Source organism: Perca fluviatilis, chromosome 20 (assembly GCF_010015445.1).
Source record: "Perca fluviatilis chromosome 20, GENO_Pfluv_1.0, whole genome shotgun sequence".
In the NCBI taxonomy this organism is placed as follows: domain Eukaryota; kingdom Metazoa; phylum Chordata; class Actinopteri; order Perciformes; family Percidae; genus Perca; species Perca fluviatilis.
Window position 1 is genome coordinate 14,931,254 of NC_053131.1, and position 21,534 is coordinate 14,952,787.

The 21,534-nt window shown below is 40.3% G+C and overlaps 3 protein-coding genes and 1 non-coding gene across 9 annotated transcripts in view; 1 reads left to right on the plus strand and 3 right to left on the minus strand.

Moving 5' to 3' along the window:
• The window catches only part of pcnt (pericentrin), a 40,195-nt gene extending 35,049 nt beyond the window's left edge, over positions 1-5,146 (minus strand). For 4 of the 6 annotated variants that reach the window (XM_039786987.1, XM_039786986.1, XM_039786989.1 and 1 more), the window contains exons 1-4: positions 4,947-5,146; positions 3,767-3,796; positions 1,378-1,554; positions 782-925 (exon numbers count right to left, since the gene is read on the minus strand). In XM_039786987.1, coding sequence (XP_039642921.1) covers positions 782-925; positions 1,378-1,554; positions 3,767-3,796; positions 4,947-4,994 — 399 coding nt within the window. In that variant the 5' untranslated portion in view covers positions 4,995-5,146. The remainder of the gene's footprint in view (positions 1-781; positions 926-1,377; positions 1,555-3,766; positions 3,797-4,946) is intronic. The other 2 variants (XM_039786990.1, XM_039786988.1) reach the window with 1 other exon arrangement.
• Positions 5,147-5,972: 826 nt separating this feature from the next.
• zgc:112416 (uncharacterized protein LOC550509 homolog) lies at positions 5,973-7,921 on the plus strand. Its single transcript, XM_039785424.1, has 7 exons — positions 5,973-6,068; positions 6,242-6,299; positions 6,497-6,570; positions 6,797-6,990; positions 7,250-7,356; positions 7,439-7,578; positions 7,697-7,921. The coding sequence occupies exons 1-7, from the start codon at positions 6,024-6,026 to the stop codon at positions 7,919-7,921; spliced, it is 843 nt and encodes a 280-aa protein (XP_039641358.1). The 5' UTR covers positions 5,973-6,023.
• A 631-nt stretch (positions 7,922-8,552) lies between these two features.
• On the minus strand, positions 8,553-8,625 carry trnak-uuu. The gene has a single exon. It is a non-coding gene; the product is annotated as a tRNA-Lys (tRNA).
• Positions 8,626-8,963: 338 nt separating this feature from the next.
• atg9a (ATG9 autophagy related 9 homolog A (S. cerevisiae)) lies at positions 8,964-19,580 on the minus strand. Its single transcript, XM_039786992.1, has 20 exons — positions 19,400-19,580; positions 19,052-19,107; positions 17,566-17,717; positions 17,391-17,434; positions 17,192-17,256; positions 16,934-17,083; positions 16,253-16,394; positions 15,961-16,101; positions 15,703-15,823; positions 15,335-15,510; positions 15,115-15,237; positions 14,650-14,837; positions 13,270-13,423; positions 12,909-13,088; positions 12,533-12,745; positions 12,191-12,417; positions 11,811-11,928; positions 11,405-11,675; positions 10,719-10,867; positions 8,964-10,622 (listed from the first exon to the last, which is right to left on the minus strand). Exons 3-20 carry the CDS (start codon positions 17,666-17,668, stop codon positions 10,614-10,616), a joined length of 2,574 nt encoding a protein of 857 aa, XP_039642926.1. The 5' UTR covers positions 17,669-17,717; positions 19,052-19,107; positions 19,400-19,580; the 3' UTR covers positions 8,964-10,613.
• Positions 19,581-21,534: the final 1,954 nt, after the last annotated feature.

Genomic DNA, 21,534 nt, shown 5'->3' on the forward strand with positions numbered 1-21,534 from the left:
GAGCCCAGTTCCCATGTGTGAATCCAAAGCCTAAGGCCGGTTACACACTGCCTGTGTGGCGTGAGCGTGGAGTTTATGTTGCGTGTCAGCTGCGTGGATTTTTCTAGGTCTTCACACCAGAAACGTGTCTGACGCGGCACTGCTGCTGCTAGCCTTGTCTGTACATATGTATGTTTCCCATTGATAAAATGAAATACCATGTTAAACATAAATATATACTGATTTGATTACAGCAAAGACAATGTCGGCAGTATTGACGGCAAAATAGGCTACAGAATATTTCATTCTGTATTGACAGGTGCAATATTAGAAAATGGATGTATAAATGTAATTTTTTTTTTTATTACATTTATATCTGCATTTATATCAAAACCTCGAGACTTTCAAACATCAACATGTCATTTATTTATATGTATTCGTGTCTAAATGACATATACACATCTTTTCCTATTCTATTTTGCCTGGAAACGCTTCCAACACGCTTGCGTGTCGCGTGAAAAATAAGAGTCAGTTCTATTTCTAGCAGGCACACGTTTTCGGCACGGCTCGAGCCACACCTGAGCCGCGTGTCTCACGCAGGCAGTGTGTAAGCTCTAACCTGTTAACATGGGAGCCGAAATACACACTCGCGCGACGCATCCAGTGTGTAACCGGCCTAAACTAATAAGTATGCATTCATGACTTAAACCCATCTTCTCTGGTACTACTCATATTGAGTCACATAGCTAAGCCCAGTTGAGTCTTTAACAGCAACAAGCAGATAAAGCCCAACTGTGTATACCTTGAGCTGTTCTTTGCCAGCGAGTGCCACTAGCTCCTCTTCTCTAAAATCTTCCACAGGGGACGGGCTTTGCTCCAGGGTGGGGGGCTGATCCTTCTTCCGCTGGTTCTGCTCAACCTCTGATTTCTCTGGCTTCTGGGGTTCCTAAAGGATTAAAGAGTTTTAGAATTGACTGAGTCCATCTTTTGTCTTTGCAATCCATGTGTAATCTAATGTTGTGAACTTTTCCTTTAAAAAAAAGGCAGTAAACCGTGCCATAGTTAATCCTGACCAGGTTGCTATGACAACATGCCCTACAGGCAACGTAATGGTTAGTGACCCATTTCTCGAATGTATGTTTACTGAGCAGGGGGCACGGACCACTTGTTAAAGCGTACAGTGAGCAAACAACATTGGACAAATACAGTAGGTCAGGTAGTGTGACCCGGGAACAGTCCTGACTGATGACATGCAATATAGCAGTATGTGTGGTGAAAATGAGCAGCTGTTCTAATTAAACCAATACTTATATGGTCCACAAAAATCAGATTTCTCCAGTCTCCTCTGTAACTCTATTATAGATGCATGACTAATGATCTATGCGTTCGGTGGTGTACCTCATGGTTGGTCTTCTTGTTCAGCTCTGTGTCGTTGGCTGAAGAAAGTGCTGGTTCTACGGGGCGGCCTTGTGTCGCTCCGTCATTCTGCGCGACAGTCTTGCCCTTCCTCTTCTGCGTCTTTTTCGGCGCCCCCGCACCGTCGCTTTTCGCCCGCTTCTGTCGGAAGCTAGCAAGCTGCGCAGGAAGGACAGCGAGAGGTAGATGGACACGTAGGTCAGGACCACTGAGCACCACCACACTATCAGCATAGTGAGGCTCAGGGGTCAAGGGGGAGAGAGAACTGGAGTACAGATTTATCTTCTCCGCTAAAAAAGGAAGAAGTTATCGCAGCATCATTCTGAAATCATTACAAGTACCAGTTGTTGATAGTCCCCACTGTAGAAAAGAAAATTGATTGGCAGCACCTAATGAAGCAAGAAGAAATCCCAAACTCACACCCAAAATAGTCTACACCCGATAGCCTGACAAAGTATCCAAGTTTAAAATGAGGTGACGATGCTAAATATTGTCAAATCTCCAGAGAGCTACATCTAACCCAAGAGAAGTGCAGATTTTTGTGACACACATTGGACAACCTCTCAGCAGTTCAGAAACAGTGCAAGGTTAAAAGATTATATATATATTTTTTAAGTACACTTCCATCTCAGTCTTTGCATTTTTCGGCAAGTGGCAAAGTCAAATTCAGAGACAGGAAAACTGGTTGACAGGAGCTTTGTGAAGCAATCACAACATCCTCTGAAAATCACGAGAAAAAAATTAATAAAAATTTGAACCAAGAGGTTCATTCACAGTGAAAAACACCATCCCCAGTCAGAATGTTAGTAGCCTGAATTCCAGAGGGACTGATTTGGTACAAATCCACCTCAGGCAGTTTCACTTTGCAACACAGTCCTCTTTTTATGGCTGTCTCTCTCTCTCCCTCCCTCTTTCTCTCTCAGCCGGTCTCTCTTCTTTAAGCGGCTTAAATCAGATTATAGCAGTCCACATTGTGACAGAGACCCTCGTGAATCCCTCAATCAACAACTGACAGCCAAGCATCAACTTCCTTTCCTGACCTGTCAATTCTTCCTCATCAGGGCAACTGCTCTACTGTCCAGATGTAGATCTTGCAGTCTTCATCCTAAAACTCCCTGCCACAGCCAACGTACAGTGCAGAGGGATCCACAACTCTGGATAGGGAATGGCATGTGCCTAGGCTAAGCAGAGAGGGTGGAGACTGGGAGATGCATTCACATGGAGAGGAGGAGACAGAGCTCTGTGTGTGGCGAGCAGCATCAGAGTGTGCATGCTCAATTCAATATGAGATTGCACAGCACCGGGAGAGCTACTTGTTGCTTTGTGTGATGAGTCACATGCATGTGCATGACAACATTGTGTGTGCTTGTGCACCAATGTTAATTCTGATGACATCTTTCATGCCAGTTTATTAAACCACATTGTAGATTTGCTTTGTACTCCAGTTTAGCGCCATGCAATGCATCCACCACCATACTATCTCCCTTTTTTGACTCCTGAAACTAAAAGCTTTGCTTAAAACAGTCATTCCTTAACTCCACCACCACACTTAAACCTCTTCCCACACCACAATGTTCATCTGCTTTCTTTCTCATTATCACTTAAAACCCCACCCTCCGTGTCCTTTCATCACCCTGTTCACCGCCTCCGCCTGCCACAACACACACATCACATCTCAGCTAGACATATTAGCCAGATGAGCATTGTTTAGCCCAAGGCCGCTTATGCACTACTGAGAGTCTGACTAACCAGCTGGATGGAGCTTATTGTAGCCACATCGTTGTAAGGTTACTGGATGGCTGAATGCTGCCGTTGTGTCCTCTACAATGTTAACACCAAGACAACTCACAGGATGTTTTGTGTAGGTTTGGCTTGTCCGTGTGCAATTTGTACACATACGTCCCATGCTTTTAGTGTGGCAAATAAATCTGAGCTTTTTGATGCGCCAAATCAAATCAATTTTGATGTGCCAGGAAAGGCAACTGACAGCACTGCATTACCATAGCAACACCATTCAAGTGAGATGCAAGTGCAACAAGTTAAACCTTGCCAAATCTCATAGGCCACTGCACCACCTAATGGTTGCATGACTACATTAGACATTGACATTAGTAATGCAAAACAACTTTCCTTTCTGGGTTACAGTCTTGATAATCTGTTTTGCGAGTCATTCTTTTAAGAGCAGTGCACAAATCTCCAAAGCTGACAGCAATCGTATCATGGTGCAGAAAAGGAGAAGATAGCCCTGATTGCCCCGCCAAGAGAAACAAAACAAAAAAGCCAGAAGACAGAAATCACTAAGAAATAATGTCCACAATCCCCTACAATGTCAAATGTCTGTGCCAGTCACCAGTTGCTATAGCGTACTTACCGACTGGCTTCGGGGCATGTTGGAGGATTTCTGTCATAAGGAATGTGAGGGATTCAGTGGAGTTATTTGCATCATTTACTAATGTACCACCGGTATCTTTTGAATGAGTTCCAACGTGAGCTGGAAGTGACTACAACATCTAAGAAATGCATTTCAATGAGCTATTCTTAACAGGTGACTTAATTTAAAATCTAGTTTTTAGACCAGTGATTCTCAAAGTGGAGTTTGTGGCACTTTGCTTGGGGGTTCATGAGAAAGTTCTGCATTTAAATTATCTTGGTGGGTTAACTGTGTCTTTTTTTGTTTTTGTTTACAAAAGGCTTCATAGTTCAACAAATAACATATATTGAAACTCTTTTAGACAATGTGGCCTCGTTGTCAATATAGGGTAGGCCATTCTTGATTATTGGCCCATTACTAATAGGGCCTCCTATTGAAGAAAAAACAGCTGCTTGCTTTTTCTATCTCTATCTTGGAAACACCACAGTAGCACATTTTCAGACTTGTGAAAAAATGCTTACTAGAGTTGTGTTAGAGCTGTGAGAAGCTAGTAAGAACATAACAATGACCAAGATCTAAAAATTAACATTGGGATTATGAATAAGTCATTTTATGGTTTTCAAGGCTGTGACATAATCCCTTTATTACACTTATAGATCGGGACTGTGAAATGTTTATTGGGTTGCAAAAAGCACATTTCAAACGCAACACGAAGCAATAACTAAATGGAAGTTAATTTAACCACGTACCACAACGTTAAAAACTTTGCCTTGACACAGCTCAAAGGCAACATCTTTAAATAAGTAGGACACTTCACATTTAAGAAACAAATGTCCCTCGTCTTTGTAAATAGGTGCATCTTTCTCCATCTACTGGACTCCAATAACTGATGTGATTCAAATAAATAGCCGATTACCATAACGTTACTCCATAAATGTTATTGTATGCAACCTCAGCTAACGTTAATGATCAACCCGCTGCATAAGCGCGGCAAATGAGTAAAGTTACGACAACTTGTAATTTAACGGCCAAATGGAATCTAAGCAACGACAAACAAAACGTGCAATAATGTTGAAGGGTGTAGGTAGCAGTAGACAAACGCAAAGCTAATGACAAAAGAGTTGGCTAGCGGTAACTGCTAGCATTCAGTGTTAACGTGCGTTAAATGTTAGCAACAAACCTTAGCTCTTCCAGCTTCTAGTTTCCTCTGCCGTTCATCGTCATCCATCTCTTGGGTTGAATCAAACCATTAAAAGTTTAGGACAAACGTCCTTACTCAACTTAAAAGCAAAACAGACTTTCACTTCTAGCACAAGTTGGCTAAAATAAAATCTTTGAGCTCCCTTTGAGACACAACTGTCAACAGATAATATTCAATATGGCCGCCAAGTCATTTCAACCCCGCCCTTATCGAGTTTTCCTGAATGAACGGACCAATCAAATCATAACGTTCCACATCTTCAGCCAATGGGTGTTGCGTCGCTTAAATACCACCTTCTGTCTTGTACATCATTCAAAATATGGACGCAGTTGACAAATGAAATGGCTGTGTCAAGTCACCAATCTTATATTAACGGCTCTTGTAGCCAATCAGGATCATAGGCTAATATTAAACATACCCCGCTCACTTGTATGTTTTGAAAGTGAATGTAGGGTAGGGAGTCTTCCACTGGCGGATGAGTTTATGTGGCAAAGGTACTAATTTATCAAATTGAGGTGGAGTTACAATGTCCTACAAAACAGGGTCAAAAATCACCACCATTCAGATTACATTTATTATTTTTGTTTATTATTTAAATCATGACAAGTTTAATATTTTCAAACAGGACATTATTTACAGTGTGATTGCAAATATGGCCTGTGGTCATGGTTCTTAAACTTTAGTGTATTAATAAAAACTACAATCAATAGCAAATGGGATTTGAACTATTTTGGTGAGGAATTATTTGATGTTGAAAGTCTGACTCCCTCTTCTCTTTCTCATCATAGAAACCTAGTAGTTAGAAGTGCCAGTGGTAAACAGGTGTGTCCCATGGCAACCACTGTCTGGCTTTATTCTCAACTCAAACACATAGGTGCTGGTGTACACCAAGTCTATGTGACTCCAAATGCCAAGATTTCAGGTAAATGAGATATTAAAGAGCATATATTAGCATGTGGGTATGTATGTTTGTGTCTATTTCAACCACTTATGTTCATTCCAGGAACCAAAAATGCTAAAATAACACTTTGTGTAATTGTTTAGCATGACAGTTCGATGGTTGATCAGATGACAAGACTCAAACTCAAACTGCTGGAGAAGGTAAATGAGAGGCTAGTCTACAGTTTGTTAAGGTGGAAAGATATTGCTTGAATTTCATTTACTTTTGTCATTTAGTGTTCTCAAGTGAAATAGTTTTTAAAAAAAACATTTCTGCTTTTCTTGAGAATTTTAAATTAAAATCTTTAAGTCATATTTTTTACTTATATTTCTAGAGACTGGAAAACCAAAAGCACAATATGGACGACAGAGCGGAGTCTGCCCAGTCTGCAAGTAAGATAACAAAGATTTCTTTGTGATGAATACTGTGGAAGGTATCAGCTTATAGCCTGCCTTGACAAAAACATTAACATTCTCCATTATAGACATTAAGCTAATATTAAAACAAGATATTGGAGCAAGTAAGCAGACATGGCGAATGATAAAAGGTTAAGGGAGTAGTTTCTGAGAACTTGATTTTATCCGTTTAGGGAGTTTTGATGGAGAGTTGGATCAACTGCACCGTGCACTGAGGCGAAAGCAGGACCTACTGCAAAGACTCAGGGTTTGTACAAAATCTTTATCTTTTTATTCCAAGAATACATATTTTTATTAACATAATAATTATAATTTCTTACATACCTACATTCAGACATTAAGATGAAGACTACAAAACTAGAGACAGACAGAATCCCAATAACTTCAAGCACTTAACCAATGTCTTTCACCTGTCAGTGTGAGATATGTAAAATTGTTTGTGTTTCTGTTGACAATTGGTATCTTTTGTGTAGGAGCAGCACATGTTAGAGGACCTCAACAGACCTCACACCTGGGGAGGGTCACAAAGACAGTACAAGTCAAATTTCTTCACTGCCCCTCAACCGCCTCCACCACTCCCACTCCACCAACCAGCCCCTGCTCTGTCCTTTCTGCCCCATCTACCACCTGTTCCGCCTCAGCCTCCACGCATCATCCAGCAGACTGTGAGACACTCAGAATGAATCTCGAAAACACCCCAATCCCCCAGATCTGTAACTCTGTCCTGTCTGTTAAGTGTATTTAATCCTCTTGTTTTCTCCTCCTGACCCCCTTCACTTCTATTTTCTTCCACATGTTAGGTATTTATACTGACACTGATATCCAGACTGACTTGCAATGAGTTGAGTTCAAGTATAGTGTAAGAATAGTGAACATTAAATATGCAAAAGACACAATTATTTCCCCATGTCTTTCTCTCTTTCTGCACCCCAGCAGCCTGCCACCATCATACAACAGCTGCTGCCACAGCAGGAGCCTCTGATTCCTCCACCTCAGCCCTACCCTGCACCCCGCTCAGGCAGCATCAAAGAGGGTATGCAACAGCAGATAGAGAACATCTTATTTGAGTAACTCCCTGTATTCATATGTTTGTATATGTGTATTTTGTGTGTTAGACATGGTGGAATTGATGCTGATGCAAAATGCCCAGATGCACCAGATCATAATGCACAATATGATGCTGAAAGCCATGCCTCCTATGTTGCCAGCTGGAGGGCCCAGTCACTGTGCCCCTCAAACTACATATCTTGGGCAGGTACACACAAACATACACATTCTCTGACAGATAGAGACAAAACAAAACTTCTTAACTCTGACCCTTTACAAAATTATTATATCTGTCTCTTAACAAAGTCCTAAATCTGTATTTCTAGGAAAGTTACCAAGGAAACCCCATTTTTTTAAGGCCAGATGTCAAACCAAGAGGAAGTGCTGTCCATCATCATCATCACTATGGTCCTACCCTTGCAGCACCACAGCTGCCTCCCATCAGCCACCCTACATGGCTACCAGGGGTGGCGTCTGACCCAGCAGGGGGACAGCTACCCTCGTTACACCATGTAACAGCCCCTTCCACACTCCCACCACTCAATGTGTAAGGTTTACTAACAGCATGTGTAGTCTAGCCTACTTTGTGTCTAGCATTTCAACCAATTTGACTGACAAACACATTTGTTTGTGTGTGTATTATCCTTGACATTTTTCCAAAATGTATTATGTGTGAATGCTAGAGAAACAAAAACAGACAGTAGGCTACACTACTTTAGCTAACTGTAGTCGTCAACTCTGAGCACATGTATCGGTTTAACATTAACGTTACTCGCTTTATCATTTAGCCTATATTCTGGGGACATCATTTCAACGTTCCACGATAGACGTGAGTCCTTGTTCTTAATAGCCTGACCAAAACATTGTAAACTAAGTTAACCCTAATCTACCATATAAATTAACGGTAAGTCAAAGTCAAGTCTGCAATATGTGCCAGACATACAGAGGAATCGAAAATACGTTTCTCTCCGACCCACGGTGCAATAAGAACAGGTACAGAAAGTGAACACATGTATAACGTAAAAGTTGACAATTCCTTCATAAGAGCAGTTGGAGAATGACGAAGGAAAATAATCGATTCCCGAACAGTGACCTGAATCCGCGACCCTCACATAGGCTAAAATGACGGTTCCTTCATCCCAACTGTAGCTCTGTCTGGTACGAAGAAAAGAAAAATATCATCGCCCGAACAGGGACTTGAACCCTGGACCCTCAGATTAAAAGTCTGATGCTCTACCGACTGAGCTATCCGGGCTCTACCATTCAAAAATATTGGGCCCAATAAGAACACAGTACAGTGTAAAACTTTACTTAGTAAAAGTTATTATAGACTAACGTTGCCGGTAAACATTTATTTTCATATCCATAATGTTAGAGCGTTGTTAGCAGCTAACAAAAGCTAGCTGCCCAAAATAGCAAACTAGTTAGCCGTATGCTAACTTAACGCCTAGCTACGTAGCACTATGACTGCACGCAAACGTAAAATGTAACCTTAATGTTAGCTAATGCGACTTTTACTGACAATATGCATATTCAGTCAGTCACTATCCGTGTCATTTTATCGTGGTAGTTGTTTTTTCATTCTAGACATAATATCATTGAGCCATTGCTTTGTTTTAATTGATGAATTTACAGCTGTACAAAATGGTATTTTACAGGATCTATAAAATAAAAAAAACCCAACACAACTCATTTTAATTAACGTTATGGCCATATAGTACGACAGTGCTTCTGTATCCCCATCCAAGTGCACGAAAGAAAACCAAACCTTTATACCCAACGGACAATGATCATGGCACATCCCTTTGATAAATAAGATAATTCAAAAATATATACGAAAACATATACGTACAAACATCCAAGTTAAGTGACACCCTCTGCATTAACAGATAATTAAAGTGCATAATTCTGAATAGAATTGGGGCTTAATGACAGGGAGAACATGGGAAAGTCATGCTGTGATTAAGCAGGACGTGGAGGGACAGTATTCTTAATATGGATTTACTCTTTAGAAGAATGTGTGGATGATGGCCATGCACTTGTGCTTGAGGGTTTTTTGTATGGCACAGACATCAATATTACATGCTTAAAACAGCTTTGTTTATTTGCTGCACCTTTTTGTCAGTCTATTGAAAAATAATGTATGGTAAACAATTAAAACCTGGGTTAAATCAGATAAAAAATTTGCTTGCATACAGCATGTCTGGTCACACATCACAAAACGTTTGCCTTATAATATTCTTAACGACTGCTGTGAAATAACCTGATAACATTATGTTACAGAGTGCATGTGTGCGTGCAGAATACCGGGCTATGCTGTACAATTATCTTTTAAACAAGCATCTATCTGTGCAAACTGAGCCAGACAAATTTCAGAACATTTTAGAAAGTCACATGAACTTTGTAATGCTGAAAGAATTTTAAAACATCCCTAAGGAGTAAATGTTATTTAAAAATGTCTGGTGACTTTGATACTATTTGAGGCCTTCACATGTTTTGAGAAGAGGCAGAATGCAAGCTGAAACACAGAGCACAGGGTAGGATATAATAACCTCCTGCTACTGGTTCAATAACAATAACAATATACACAATGAAAGTCATTTTGTTAACAGAATCTTTCTGAACACATTTCGGTGAATGCTGTTATTGTTAGAGAGACACCATACATTCTTCAAATTTCACCTGTCATGCCATACGATTTGTAAAAGAGGGAAAGAATACAGATAGCACAATTAAGATTATTGTGATCCCCTTTTGGGCAAATTGTTGAGTATTTTTCTACAGCAATAGTGGCATAGTGCGAAGGATGCATCCAAGTAGAACTGAAGTGAAGAACTTTTGTTTACATCCCAGCAACACATGACCTTTCATTGTTTAATCTTTTGGCGTTATAAAAGAGTAGTGTAATCTGATGTCATCACTGGCTATTAGAAATAACTTGATCGTGTAGGTCCTCTTCTGATACACATATTCATATATTTACCTTTACGTTTGCCTGTTTAGGCATGTAAGTCATGAAGTATCTTTGAATGGTTGATGGTGGCATCAGTTGTAACTTGTCCAGATGATTTCACTAGTTAAGTGTTTCTAGTTTGTATCATGGTATACCGCTCTGGGACATGTTCATTTTCATCTGTGTCAGATCTGATGGTCAATCCTGGAGAAAAGGTTTGGTCACAGACGAGGATGTGTGTTTGGATTTCTATGGAGAGTGGGACGATGATACTTATTCACATGGCTTGATTATGCAATCTAAAGTGAGAGAAAGAAAAGAAACATGTTAATTTACTCGCAATGCACACAGGCAAATTAACATCGCCACTCCCATCACACACAAACAGCATCCACCTTGTGTATTTGAGGAGGCATATCGTCCTCTGAGCTCTCCTCTGGTAGTGTCTCATGGTGTCGTGGTGCTGCCTGACCCTCCTCTGCCCACCCTCCCATGGGCACACCACGGGCTGACCGCACCACTTTCCCGCCTACACCAAAAGAGTCTGGAAAATAGAAAGACATGGACAGTAGAGTTGAAAAGTGCCGGCAAGATAAGATAAGAAGCCTTTATTGCCATTATTTTTCAAAATTTTGAAAAAAGAACTATATTGCACACATTTGAATATAACATTAAACATCAGCATTTATTCAACAACCAACATTCATCATAAAACAAGGGCAGGTAGGTTGTGATAAATAATACATATATTTCACAGATATTAATAATAATATAATATTGCACGGATCAGTAAAATGAATGTAAGAATAATAATTAAATGCAATAAAATGTGAGAGTGCAGCATTGTTGTGACAATATCAGCAAAGTAAGGTCATGGTACAGTATTCTTACAACTCTTCAGAAGAATATGTGGATGATGGTCATGCACTTGTGCTTGAGGGCTTTTTGTACAGCATAGAAGTCATGAGTACAATAATATTAAAAAGAGAGATAATGTATATATATGTATATATAAAAAAAAATAGCATTCAGATGCATGTGATGTGAAACATGGAGAGAGACTATAAAAAAAGGTAGATACCTGTGGTAGGTCCACTATAGCGCCGCTGGCTGCTGCTGTGCGATGAAGCCCTCTCCTGGCCCAGGGTGGTACTGCTGATGGCTGAAGATGAAGTGGGAATGGCACTGGGACTGGGAACTGTGGTGGGGAAAGTGTGTGAGCGAGGGAAATGTCTGGAGTGGGGGTTCGGTTCGCTTCTCACTTCATCGGGGACACTGTCACTGCTTTCGTCACTCTCCTGCCTGTGCCATGTGTGACGGGATAGCTCGCCACGGGACTGCTGCTTGTGTAGCTGCAAGGAGAGAAAAAAAGATAGGATGGAGAATGGATAGGACCCAAGATGGAGAGAATCTGTGAGATATTCAAGATAAGACGTACATAATTTATGTCCTCTACTCTCATCCCACACATGCTCACACACAGTTACCTCATGCATGTAAAGTGCATGGATGCTCATCTCAGTGGAGGCGTACTCTGAGAGGACCAAACTGGTGAGTTGACCCTCCCACGCACTGCTGCCTGAGCTCACAGTCCGGGCATCCGTCCTACAGAAAGTGAATGCAAAAATGTAGAGAAAATGAGGACATGACGAGGAGGTAATAGGGATGAGAAGATGAGAAAAAGAAAAGGAGAATACTGAATATAAATTAAGGTTTAAACAAGGTTATCCATGACAAAGCTCTTTTAGATTTTGCACTCTGTACTGTGAGATTTCATCCAGCCGCTAAGTAAATATTTAGTGTTGCACAGAAAGATGTAGCCTGAAAAGGAATTGAGTTGAGGAATAATTTAGAAGTATTTTCCTACCCAGAGCCTGCCATTGCTTTGCTCATAGTTGAAGTGTGACCAGAAGCCCTGTTAGCTGCACTCAAGCTGCCTCTCAGGTGAAAACTGCTGCTGATTGGGGAAAGGGAGCGTAAGGCAGACGCCCCATCGCTTGAGCCAGCTGCTGCATGATTGGTCAAAGAGCTGCTGAAATGAACGGAGGCCAGTGTAGAGGGACCCGCCAAGAGGTTTGCAACGAGGCTCCTTGGCTGCAAGAGAGGGAAGAAATAAGAAAGAAAATCTGTTTTTACCTCTGGTGATGTAATGACATTTAACTTATGACCACTGTGATACTTGAGCATGAACGCTGGTTTATCACTGTACCTCAGACTCAGACAGTGAGAGTGGATGTGTGTCCGAAGCAGCCCCTGTGGCCTCTCTGTGAACTCGCTCCTTTAGCTGGCTGATGAATTGTGTGGTCTCCTGAGGAGGCTGCCACTGGGGATTGGTGATGGCAAAGTGCATCAGAGACAACTCTGTCTTCCCATCCTCTGCCTGTTGGTAGATAGACGCCTCTGTCTTCCCCGCTGACATCCACTACAGAGGGAGGAGAGATGATCAACCCACAGATATACACACATACTCGTATTCACTCATATTTTTAATCTAATGCATGTCACACATTCTATAGATTACTTATTTAGGTATTTTCATGTGTGTCTTCATCTGTGTAGCTGCACTTAGTTTGGCAGTCACTCACCGCAGGGTGTCCATGCTGCCTGATGTCCATCTGGGCAAAGGAGCAAGTGTCTCCAACCCCAACCACCTCCACAGTGAAGTTCCTGAAGAAGTCAATGATCTCCAGGGACTTCCTCCTCAGGCAGAAGATCAGGATGATGGGAGTCACCACTGGACTTATCAGCTCCTCTAGAATAAACACCTGGAAAAAAAAATAACAGGGGAAAGTTTGACACTGTACACTCGGGTAGGGATTCACAAGTTAAAATGTGTTATTTAAAAATGTATTTTGATTGAAATCTGGAGGAACACTTCTGACTTTATGATTAAATATACTTATTCTGAGTATTGATATTTATTCCTAGTTCATTATTCATACTTACTGCTTTGTACTGGAAGAGCTGGGAGAACTGGTCACGAGTCTCATATCTATGTGCATTGCCCTGCCAGTGGTCAGGCATGTAGTGGATATGAGCCAGGATAACCCTCAACAGCTGCTCAGGACAAAACACCATGTGCTTATCTGGAATAAATGATCTGAAGAGACAGAGGTGGTAGAAAAGAACTTAGTCTACTAACTAAAGAGGTTCATAATCAAAAAGGTAATGATTTAACTACTTTATGGAAATGTGCTTGATAACTACAAGTCTGAAAAACACTTTTGTTAGTGAGGATTTCTCAAAACAAATTACAAATTGAATCCTACAGTTCATATTCTACATTTCTGATGGATTCTGGAGTGTTTTGGGTAATTGAATGTGTTAGATAAAATTATATTAGGTAGAACTGTTTTTTTCAACACAGTTACTATTCATCCTGCACATACACTTATTCTTACTACTCTTATAATGTTACTGTTTCTGCACTACAATGGTACTGTTAACACACTGCACATAGCTGTACATACTGTACATATCTGTCTATATGGTTCATACTGAATATCCATATTTATTCAGTTTTTCTTATAATATATTCTGTTAATACACTGCATATATCTATATTATTCTTACTACTATTAAAACGTTACTGCTAAATTGCACATATCTGTACATGTTGTTCATACATTGTTCATATTACATAGCCATATTTATTCTGCTCTTATAAGGTAACTGCTAATACACCACACATATTTATGTTCAATTTATATTACTCTAAACCACCATCTGTAAACCAACTGTATACTACTGTCTACACTGCACTATATTTCTTTTCCTGTCTATACTTGTATATCACATTGCACTTTTCTGCTCTTTTTGCATTTCTGGTTGGATGCAAACTGCATTTCGTTGTCTTTGTACTTGTACTCTGCACAATGACAATAAAGTTGAATCTAATCTAAATTCATGGGAATGTTCCCACATATCTAATTATTTCAATATCCAACTATTAACAGACTTCGAATAGACGAGAGCTACTTAAGGAAGGAAACCCTCTTATATATCCTCAGTTTTACAGCAGAATAAGCTGCCAAAGAGCATTAAAAGGGATTACAACTCTGGGTAGCTTTAAAGAATAAAGAAATGGCTCATGGTTAACAGCCCTAAAATTCCACGTAGGTGAAGATTTGTGTCTTATATTTTTATCTGAGGTTGATCAGTTTTCTAGTGACAAAGGGAATAATTTATGGGCTACCTCAACAACATTAAATTATTGATCTGTGTGTTTATAAGAGAGAGTCTTCAGTTAAATAAAATCATTAAATTAATTCTGCAGGTGTATAAATGAGAATAGTATAACTGGGTGACACTAATTCCCTACAGTACCTGCAGACTGTGATACACACTCCAAGCAGAGTGATCGATGAGAGTACATGTTCCACTGCGAGAACATCCTCGTCATAGATAGTCAGGGCGATGAGGACGGCCAGGAGAGACCCGGCAAAAAACGCTACATTTTTGGCAACCACTGTCAGAAGTGGCGAGAGGAAACAGTTCATATACTTGGATGCAGCCTGAATGAAACAGGAACCAAAGAAGAGGAAGAGAAAAAATAGACTTCATTATTGACTCCACAGGCAGTGGATGAGACGTACCCACCCGTATAAGAATGAAGAGCATGATGATATCAATACAAAACCATGTTAATTAACTTAAGTGATGCGCTGCCACATAGAGACATGTTTTTGTGGCATTTATTTTAAGAAAAGTAAGAGTTATAAAACTAGGTTTCAGAAGACAAATAACGTAAGAGCATCAACTGTTAGCAGATTAGCTAGTAAGTGCACGGACCTTGTAGCCTTTGCTGAGGCGCGACATGAGCTCATGGTCCAACTCATTGAAGTGCCGCAGGTAACATCGACCATACAGAGACCAGCACCTCGCTCCCAGAGAACCAGGCTCTCGCTTGATCACCTAGGCCCACACACACACACAACAAACTATTGTCTAGAGCACTAAAAAACAAAGGACATTGTATAATAAAGTTTGTATGCGCACGTGAACTACTTACCTCTGTATAACTAAAGAATGCATAGAGAATCTGCCATACCAGAATGACTGGACACAGCAGCAGATTGGCAATCCCGATCCACAGGATACGGGATGCTAGCCTGTCTGCCAGCTCAAGCCTGTTACCTCCTCTCTTGTACTCTGGTTTCAGGCTCCACTCATTCTCAAACAGAGAGCCTACAGAGCAACAAAACAAAAAAGCCAAGGGAGCTGAAAGAAGACTCCTTTGTAATTCTAAACCTTGACAAGTAGGCAAATATATAAGCGCACGCATGCAAATGGTTCATTTCACCTGAATATGACGCCATAGAAAAGGCAGACACATGCAGACCATACATATATAATGAATCACATCAAACATGGACGCACCTGGCCCCCAAAAGAAGATGAGCTCAAAGTTGTATTTGAGACCCCGAGTGTAAAACACAGACTCCCCAAGTGTAGGAAGTCGAAATCGCACAGGAAGGAGGGATTTATTCACCATGGCAACCTTGAGAAGTACAGGAAGAAAGTTTTGGTTTGCGGTTACACTGTTTGGTTATGTTTGCAAGTAGGAAAGTGTGAGACATAAAAAAACAGTTCAGCGACTAAGCAGTGCTTTTGACATTTCATCACAAATGGACCCACCATGTAGTTTTTAAAGCGGAGAATGCGGTGGTAAATGTCAAGCTCCGTCAGTTCTTTTTTGTGGATGCAGATCTGATGCTCTTTCTGGATCTCCACTATCCTGGCCTGAACCTCCTGCCATGTTGCATAGGGGAGTTCTGACTGAAAAAAAAATGCACAGTGAAGGTTAGTTGGTACTATGATTTATTATGTGCGATTATAATACATCTTAATACATTTATTCAAAGCCAACAAAACAAATCTTCAATACCCCTCTAAAAAAAATGACTTCCTGACACAATGTCTGTCTCACCATGGTCATCTTCAGGGCGTTGATGTAGAAGGATCGGATCTCCCAGTAGCAGCAGACGTTGTAGAGGAATTTGACCAGGCGATGTAGCCAAAACACCCCAGAGATTATCAGCACGAAGATCACAGATGCATTATCTCGGATACTGCGGGAGAAAATATTCACTTCTATAATTCAAAGATGTGCGTATTCAACAGCAGTGAGGTCTTAAAATGTCTAATTGCTTTGGCACATTTAATATTACCATATAGCAAAAATAAACACAGGGGAGCTAACCCAAATAACTTAACTTTATTTCAGTTAAGCTTTATTTCACTGCTTTAACGGCGATAGAAAATAAAGCATGAAAAAGGCAATTGACAATGAAGAAGGTGTTTGGGGTTGCATTGCCTTATTCTAAGATTCTTATACTAAACATCACATTGATATGTGACTATCGAGTTATGTTCCTGGCAGATGAAGTAAGGAATAAACAGTCAAATAACAGCTGCAGGTGATCATTTTCATCACACACTAAGAAAGTCTGCTGGAATTTAATAGTGTTGATCCTTCTGTATCTTCCAAACACCCATCTGAAGACAATCATTACTCCCATCCTCAGCTACACACTCGCAATGAAACTACAATCGCAGCTTCTTTGCAAAAAAAGTAAGTATCATTAACTAAATAACGTGTCACACTCACCGGGCACTGCAGACATCCACTGGGAGGAAGGCATCAGGCAATGTGACTTTAGATGAATCAGTGTGATTTACAAACTTGTTCGCAAAGAGTATGTCATAGTCCACACAGTTAGCTAGGAATACTGTGAAGCCAACCACAAACAGTAACTGACTGGATAGAGAAAGAAAGAAGGAGGAGAAAAATCATCAAGCTCTGCCATAAATGAACCTCTTACAGAGAGACACAAAAAACACAATTTCTGGTGGATAGAATACATACACCAGCTCAAAGATCTCTCCCAGCAGCATACAGGTGAATCCATTCTTCTGGTGCAGATTATAGACGTATTGGACGTTAGGGAATAATGTAAATGTATCTGAGGTTAGCAATACTATTTATGTTAAATCTTCCATGGTGTAAAATCAAAGAACCTCAATTCAGTTGTCAGGGACACAGCACAAACCATGTAAAAGGATATTCTCTGGAAAAACAGGTCCAGGTTTTCTATGTGGTGCCAGTGGGCTGCAAAAGAGTTATTACAAATTAGTGATGGTGTTGTTGTTAGGCATCACCATCACTCTAAAATGCGAGGTTGTGTTTCTGTGTTATGATAACTTCATGATGTGTGTCTGATTTGTGTTTTAATGTCATACATTTGGCTCCTTCAGGCACATGCATCAGCAGGTTCTCCTCTCCAGGGGGAGAGTCGCTGTAGGACGCCTCCAGGCGCTGGTACTCTGTGTCAAAGTGCGCCATAGTGACAGCAGCTTCAGTCTCACCAAGTAGCTGAGCCCACTGCTACAGACTGGAGCACAGAGAACGGCAGGGAGAGATGAGGGGAAGGCAAGAGGGTTGAAGAAATACAGACAAGTGGTAAACATGACGAGGAGGAGAATGAAAAAAAGAGTGATATAAAAGGACACATCATATGTTTGTTAATAATCAACTCATTTTTACACTCAAACTCTATATTATTGAAAACATGTAGTACCGACCACAGCCTCCATAGAGGCCTTACCAACAACATTAGCTTTGATTTTGGATTTATTGATTGATTCATTATTGAATATTAATCTTTGTAGGAAATGTTTTGCCTTATCCTTTTAAGGGGAAGTCAGAGGTCAGGATCATTGACCGAGCAGCAATCCTGAGGCTAAATTTTTGCTGACCTAGGGTTTCAAAACCCGGTTAAAGGGCAGTCTGCATCTTAGAAATGCAACCCTGGAAGAGAGAAAGGGGAGGTAACCTTTCCCCTCATGACGTCATAATGGGAAGATTGCAGATTGGCCCATCTGAGCTTTTATTTTCTCAAAGGCAGAGCAGGATACCCAGGGCTCGGTTTACACCTATCACCATTTCTAGCCACTGGGGGACCATATTAGGCAGGCTGGGGCAACTCATAGCAATGTTAAAAAACCTCATAAAGTGAAATTTTCATGCCATGGGTCCTTTAAACTATCTTTACACATGTGACATTAGTACATTTTGAGAGAGAGTAGACATAGTAGAAATCAACCAAAAGGTACCCCAAAAGCATAATCTGTGTCTGTGACTGATGCTAATGTTCAAAGAATGTCACATTCTCTGTTGTAAAAATAAAGAGTATCTACTTGTGGTATAGCGCCTTTATGTTGCATCCGCCCTCATCAGTTAGACTGAAACTAACTAGAGTGTCTGCCTCAATATTGGTTAGTTATAGTTGTTAACAGCAACATCTAAAAGCCTCCAGGTAAATAATAATAGCACCAGCTAGGCCAGGAGTTCCCAAAGAGACTACACAGATATTGAATTGATCCAAGACCATGATTACACGGTTTGGAGTACAAACAACACATACAGTAACATGACAAAACAATGGCCCTCGGCAGGAATGAAGTACAACAAGAAGGCATCTTATTTAGGCCTACCCAACTGTAATAACTAAATCGGCACAACTTAAACCCCAGTGATTACGCCACAAATCAGTGACCCTTCTTAGTTTATACTGTAGGTGGAAAGAGGTACTTCAGATCCTTGAAAAGCTAGTGGTGAAATTAGTAACCATATATGATCTATTTACACTTCTAACTCACCAAACATACTCTCTCATACGTCTCAAAGCAATGGCGTGGCTTATGTCAGCTACAGAGATACGCTTACCTCCATTGCAGTACAGTGAGTCCTATCCAGCTCTGGTGTTTACTCAACATCTCCAGCTTTAAAAAAAGGAAGAGACATTTTCTTCAGTCTTTATCTAGGGCAATAACAGACTGTACGACGGCTTAAGGCATATTTATATTCAGAAGCAACATACAGTAAAGCACAGGGCTAAGTTAAACCCACACGACAGACATAGCGGACTGCTGAGTGGCTGTTTGAAACTGATTATTAGCAGCGACACATGGAAAAACGAAGACAACACAGAATTCAGGTGTTGTTATTGTCGTGGTTTGACAGCACAGGCCTGCCTCTCTCACAAAAAAATATGTCGTCGCATGGAGTACTTACCGTTGGGTTCTTCTGCCTCCACTGTGCCAGGTTGAAACAGTAATTCCCCGCGGGATGTTTTTTAATCTAATACCCGTCTTGATTTCGTTTTCTTTTGGCTGCCTCTCGAAGTCAAACACGAGCCAGTTTCATTTTCGAAACAGCTAGCTGTGTGGCGTCTGTCATAGCTGAGGGACAAGGACCTTATCCATTCAGAAAGAGTGTTCCCTAACTGTAGGAAGAGCAGCCAATAAGGTGCGAGCAGAGGCGGGATCTGGTAATGGGTTGTGTAGATATGGGACACACGCCCTGCTCTATGACGGGCTCCTCTGTGGTTTGTATCACCGCCTGTACTACAATACGGTCAGAGTCAGACTGGGAGGTACTGTAATACTGCAAGTGTACTCTTGGTGATGCTGCTACATAAACTAATAATAATATGTGTGATAATTCCTGTTAATACAATAATTTTAAAATGAGTCATTATAGCCTACTTTTGATCAACTACATGATCATAGAGTATACAGTGAAATAAATAACAATAAGGGTAAAGCTTTATTTTATTAGAAATATGTCATCATAGTTTCCAAGATGTTTCATGTTATGGTGCTAATTAGGAAAATAGAGACAATATTATTATAGAGTCAATTGATAAACGTCCCAATAAATTAATTTCAATTAATTGCCACCTTAACTTGCAGAGTGTTTTAGTCAGTGCACAGTAGGTCAATTTAAAATGCTAAATGCTAAATTTCTCTACAGGCAAGCATACAATTCAATATGGGCAATAACATTTCCAATAATACATGAATAATAAATCAATAATTATTTGAGTTTAAATGGAGCAGAACATTTACATTTTACCTAATTAGTGCTGAATTCCAAGGACATTTCAAAAGTATAGATAAACTATGGACCCATAAAAAAAGCATTACGAAGATGGGTAAGAAAAATTCAAAAGTAAAATTAGTACTGGTAAAATACACCCAATGCCTTAAAACCTCCACCCCAAAATGACCTGAAGTCTGTGATTAGCATGCATTTGTGCTGTAGAGGCATCAAAAGATATTATGTCTGGAAAAAAAAGACAGCCATTCAGGCATGGATAATGCATCAACTAGTTTCCATCTACCTGCTTAATCATACATTTTTATATAAAACTACTATTATTGTTTCTATTTCAAACGTAGCTGAGACCAAACAAGGCAACAACCTAATAGCTTTCTTGGCCAAATATTAAGATTCTGGCTCGGATTTATATAGTATATAGTATGACATATATTAACACTGAAAGGGCCAGTATGTCCTCTACATAATAATAATGCTAAATGTAGTCTCCCAAAGCTGTTATTTGCCATGTGCATCGTGTATCGATGCACGTACAGTAGATGGGGTGCAGGAGCTGAGTCCACAGCCTTTGCAAAGCCAAGCTCACCTTCTGTCGCTCTCTGCTGTGATGAATATTCATTATTCATATATGATTGTTAAGCCCCTGGAGTGACAGCTGGGCTTTTGTTCACTGTGTTACTGTGTTAGCTACACTGTTAACACCAATCACTGTTTTTGTGTGTGTGTGTGTGTGTGTGTGTGTGTGTGTGTGTGTGTGTGTGTGTGTGTGTGTGTGTGTGTGCGTGTATATTGAACTTAGTTATGATGATTTCATTATCCACAGACAGAAGTAAATCAATTAATTAAAAGTTTTGGGTTTCAAACACGGACATACAACAGAAAGACAAACACACATTAATATGCACACACATAGCCATTCATGTTTTCAGTTTGAAAGGTAAGCAGTTCTCTGTGCTCTCTCTTTCTCTTACACCTCCACAATAAAGCAAAAAAAAGGGCAGGGGTGTCTTGAGTAAGGGGGGAGTTTGTGTAATCCAGTTATTATAGTGATCTGGGTAATTTAATCTGTTCTGATTAGGATTAGGCTTCATTCAATTCAATCCAGTAGAAAAAGTCTGTTACAATGAAGCTCACGAGCTGATAAACACCAAACAGTAACTCAGATATAAAAGCAATGTAATGTGTAATTCAAAGTTTCCTCACCATTAAGCAGTGTCTCTGATGAATCTCCAGCTATTGTTAGCAGACTGTGTTTGAATTGCTTCATTTTAGGTTATTTCACTTAATCTATCGACATTTTTATAGGA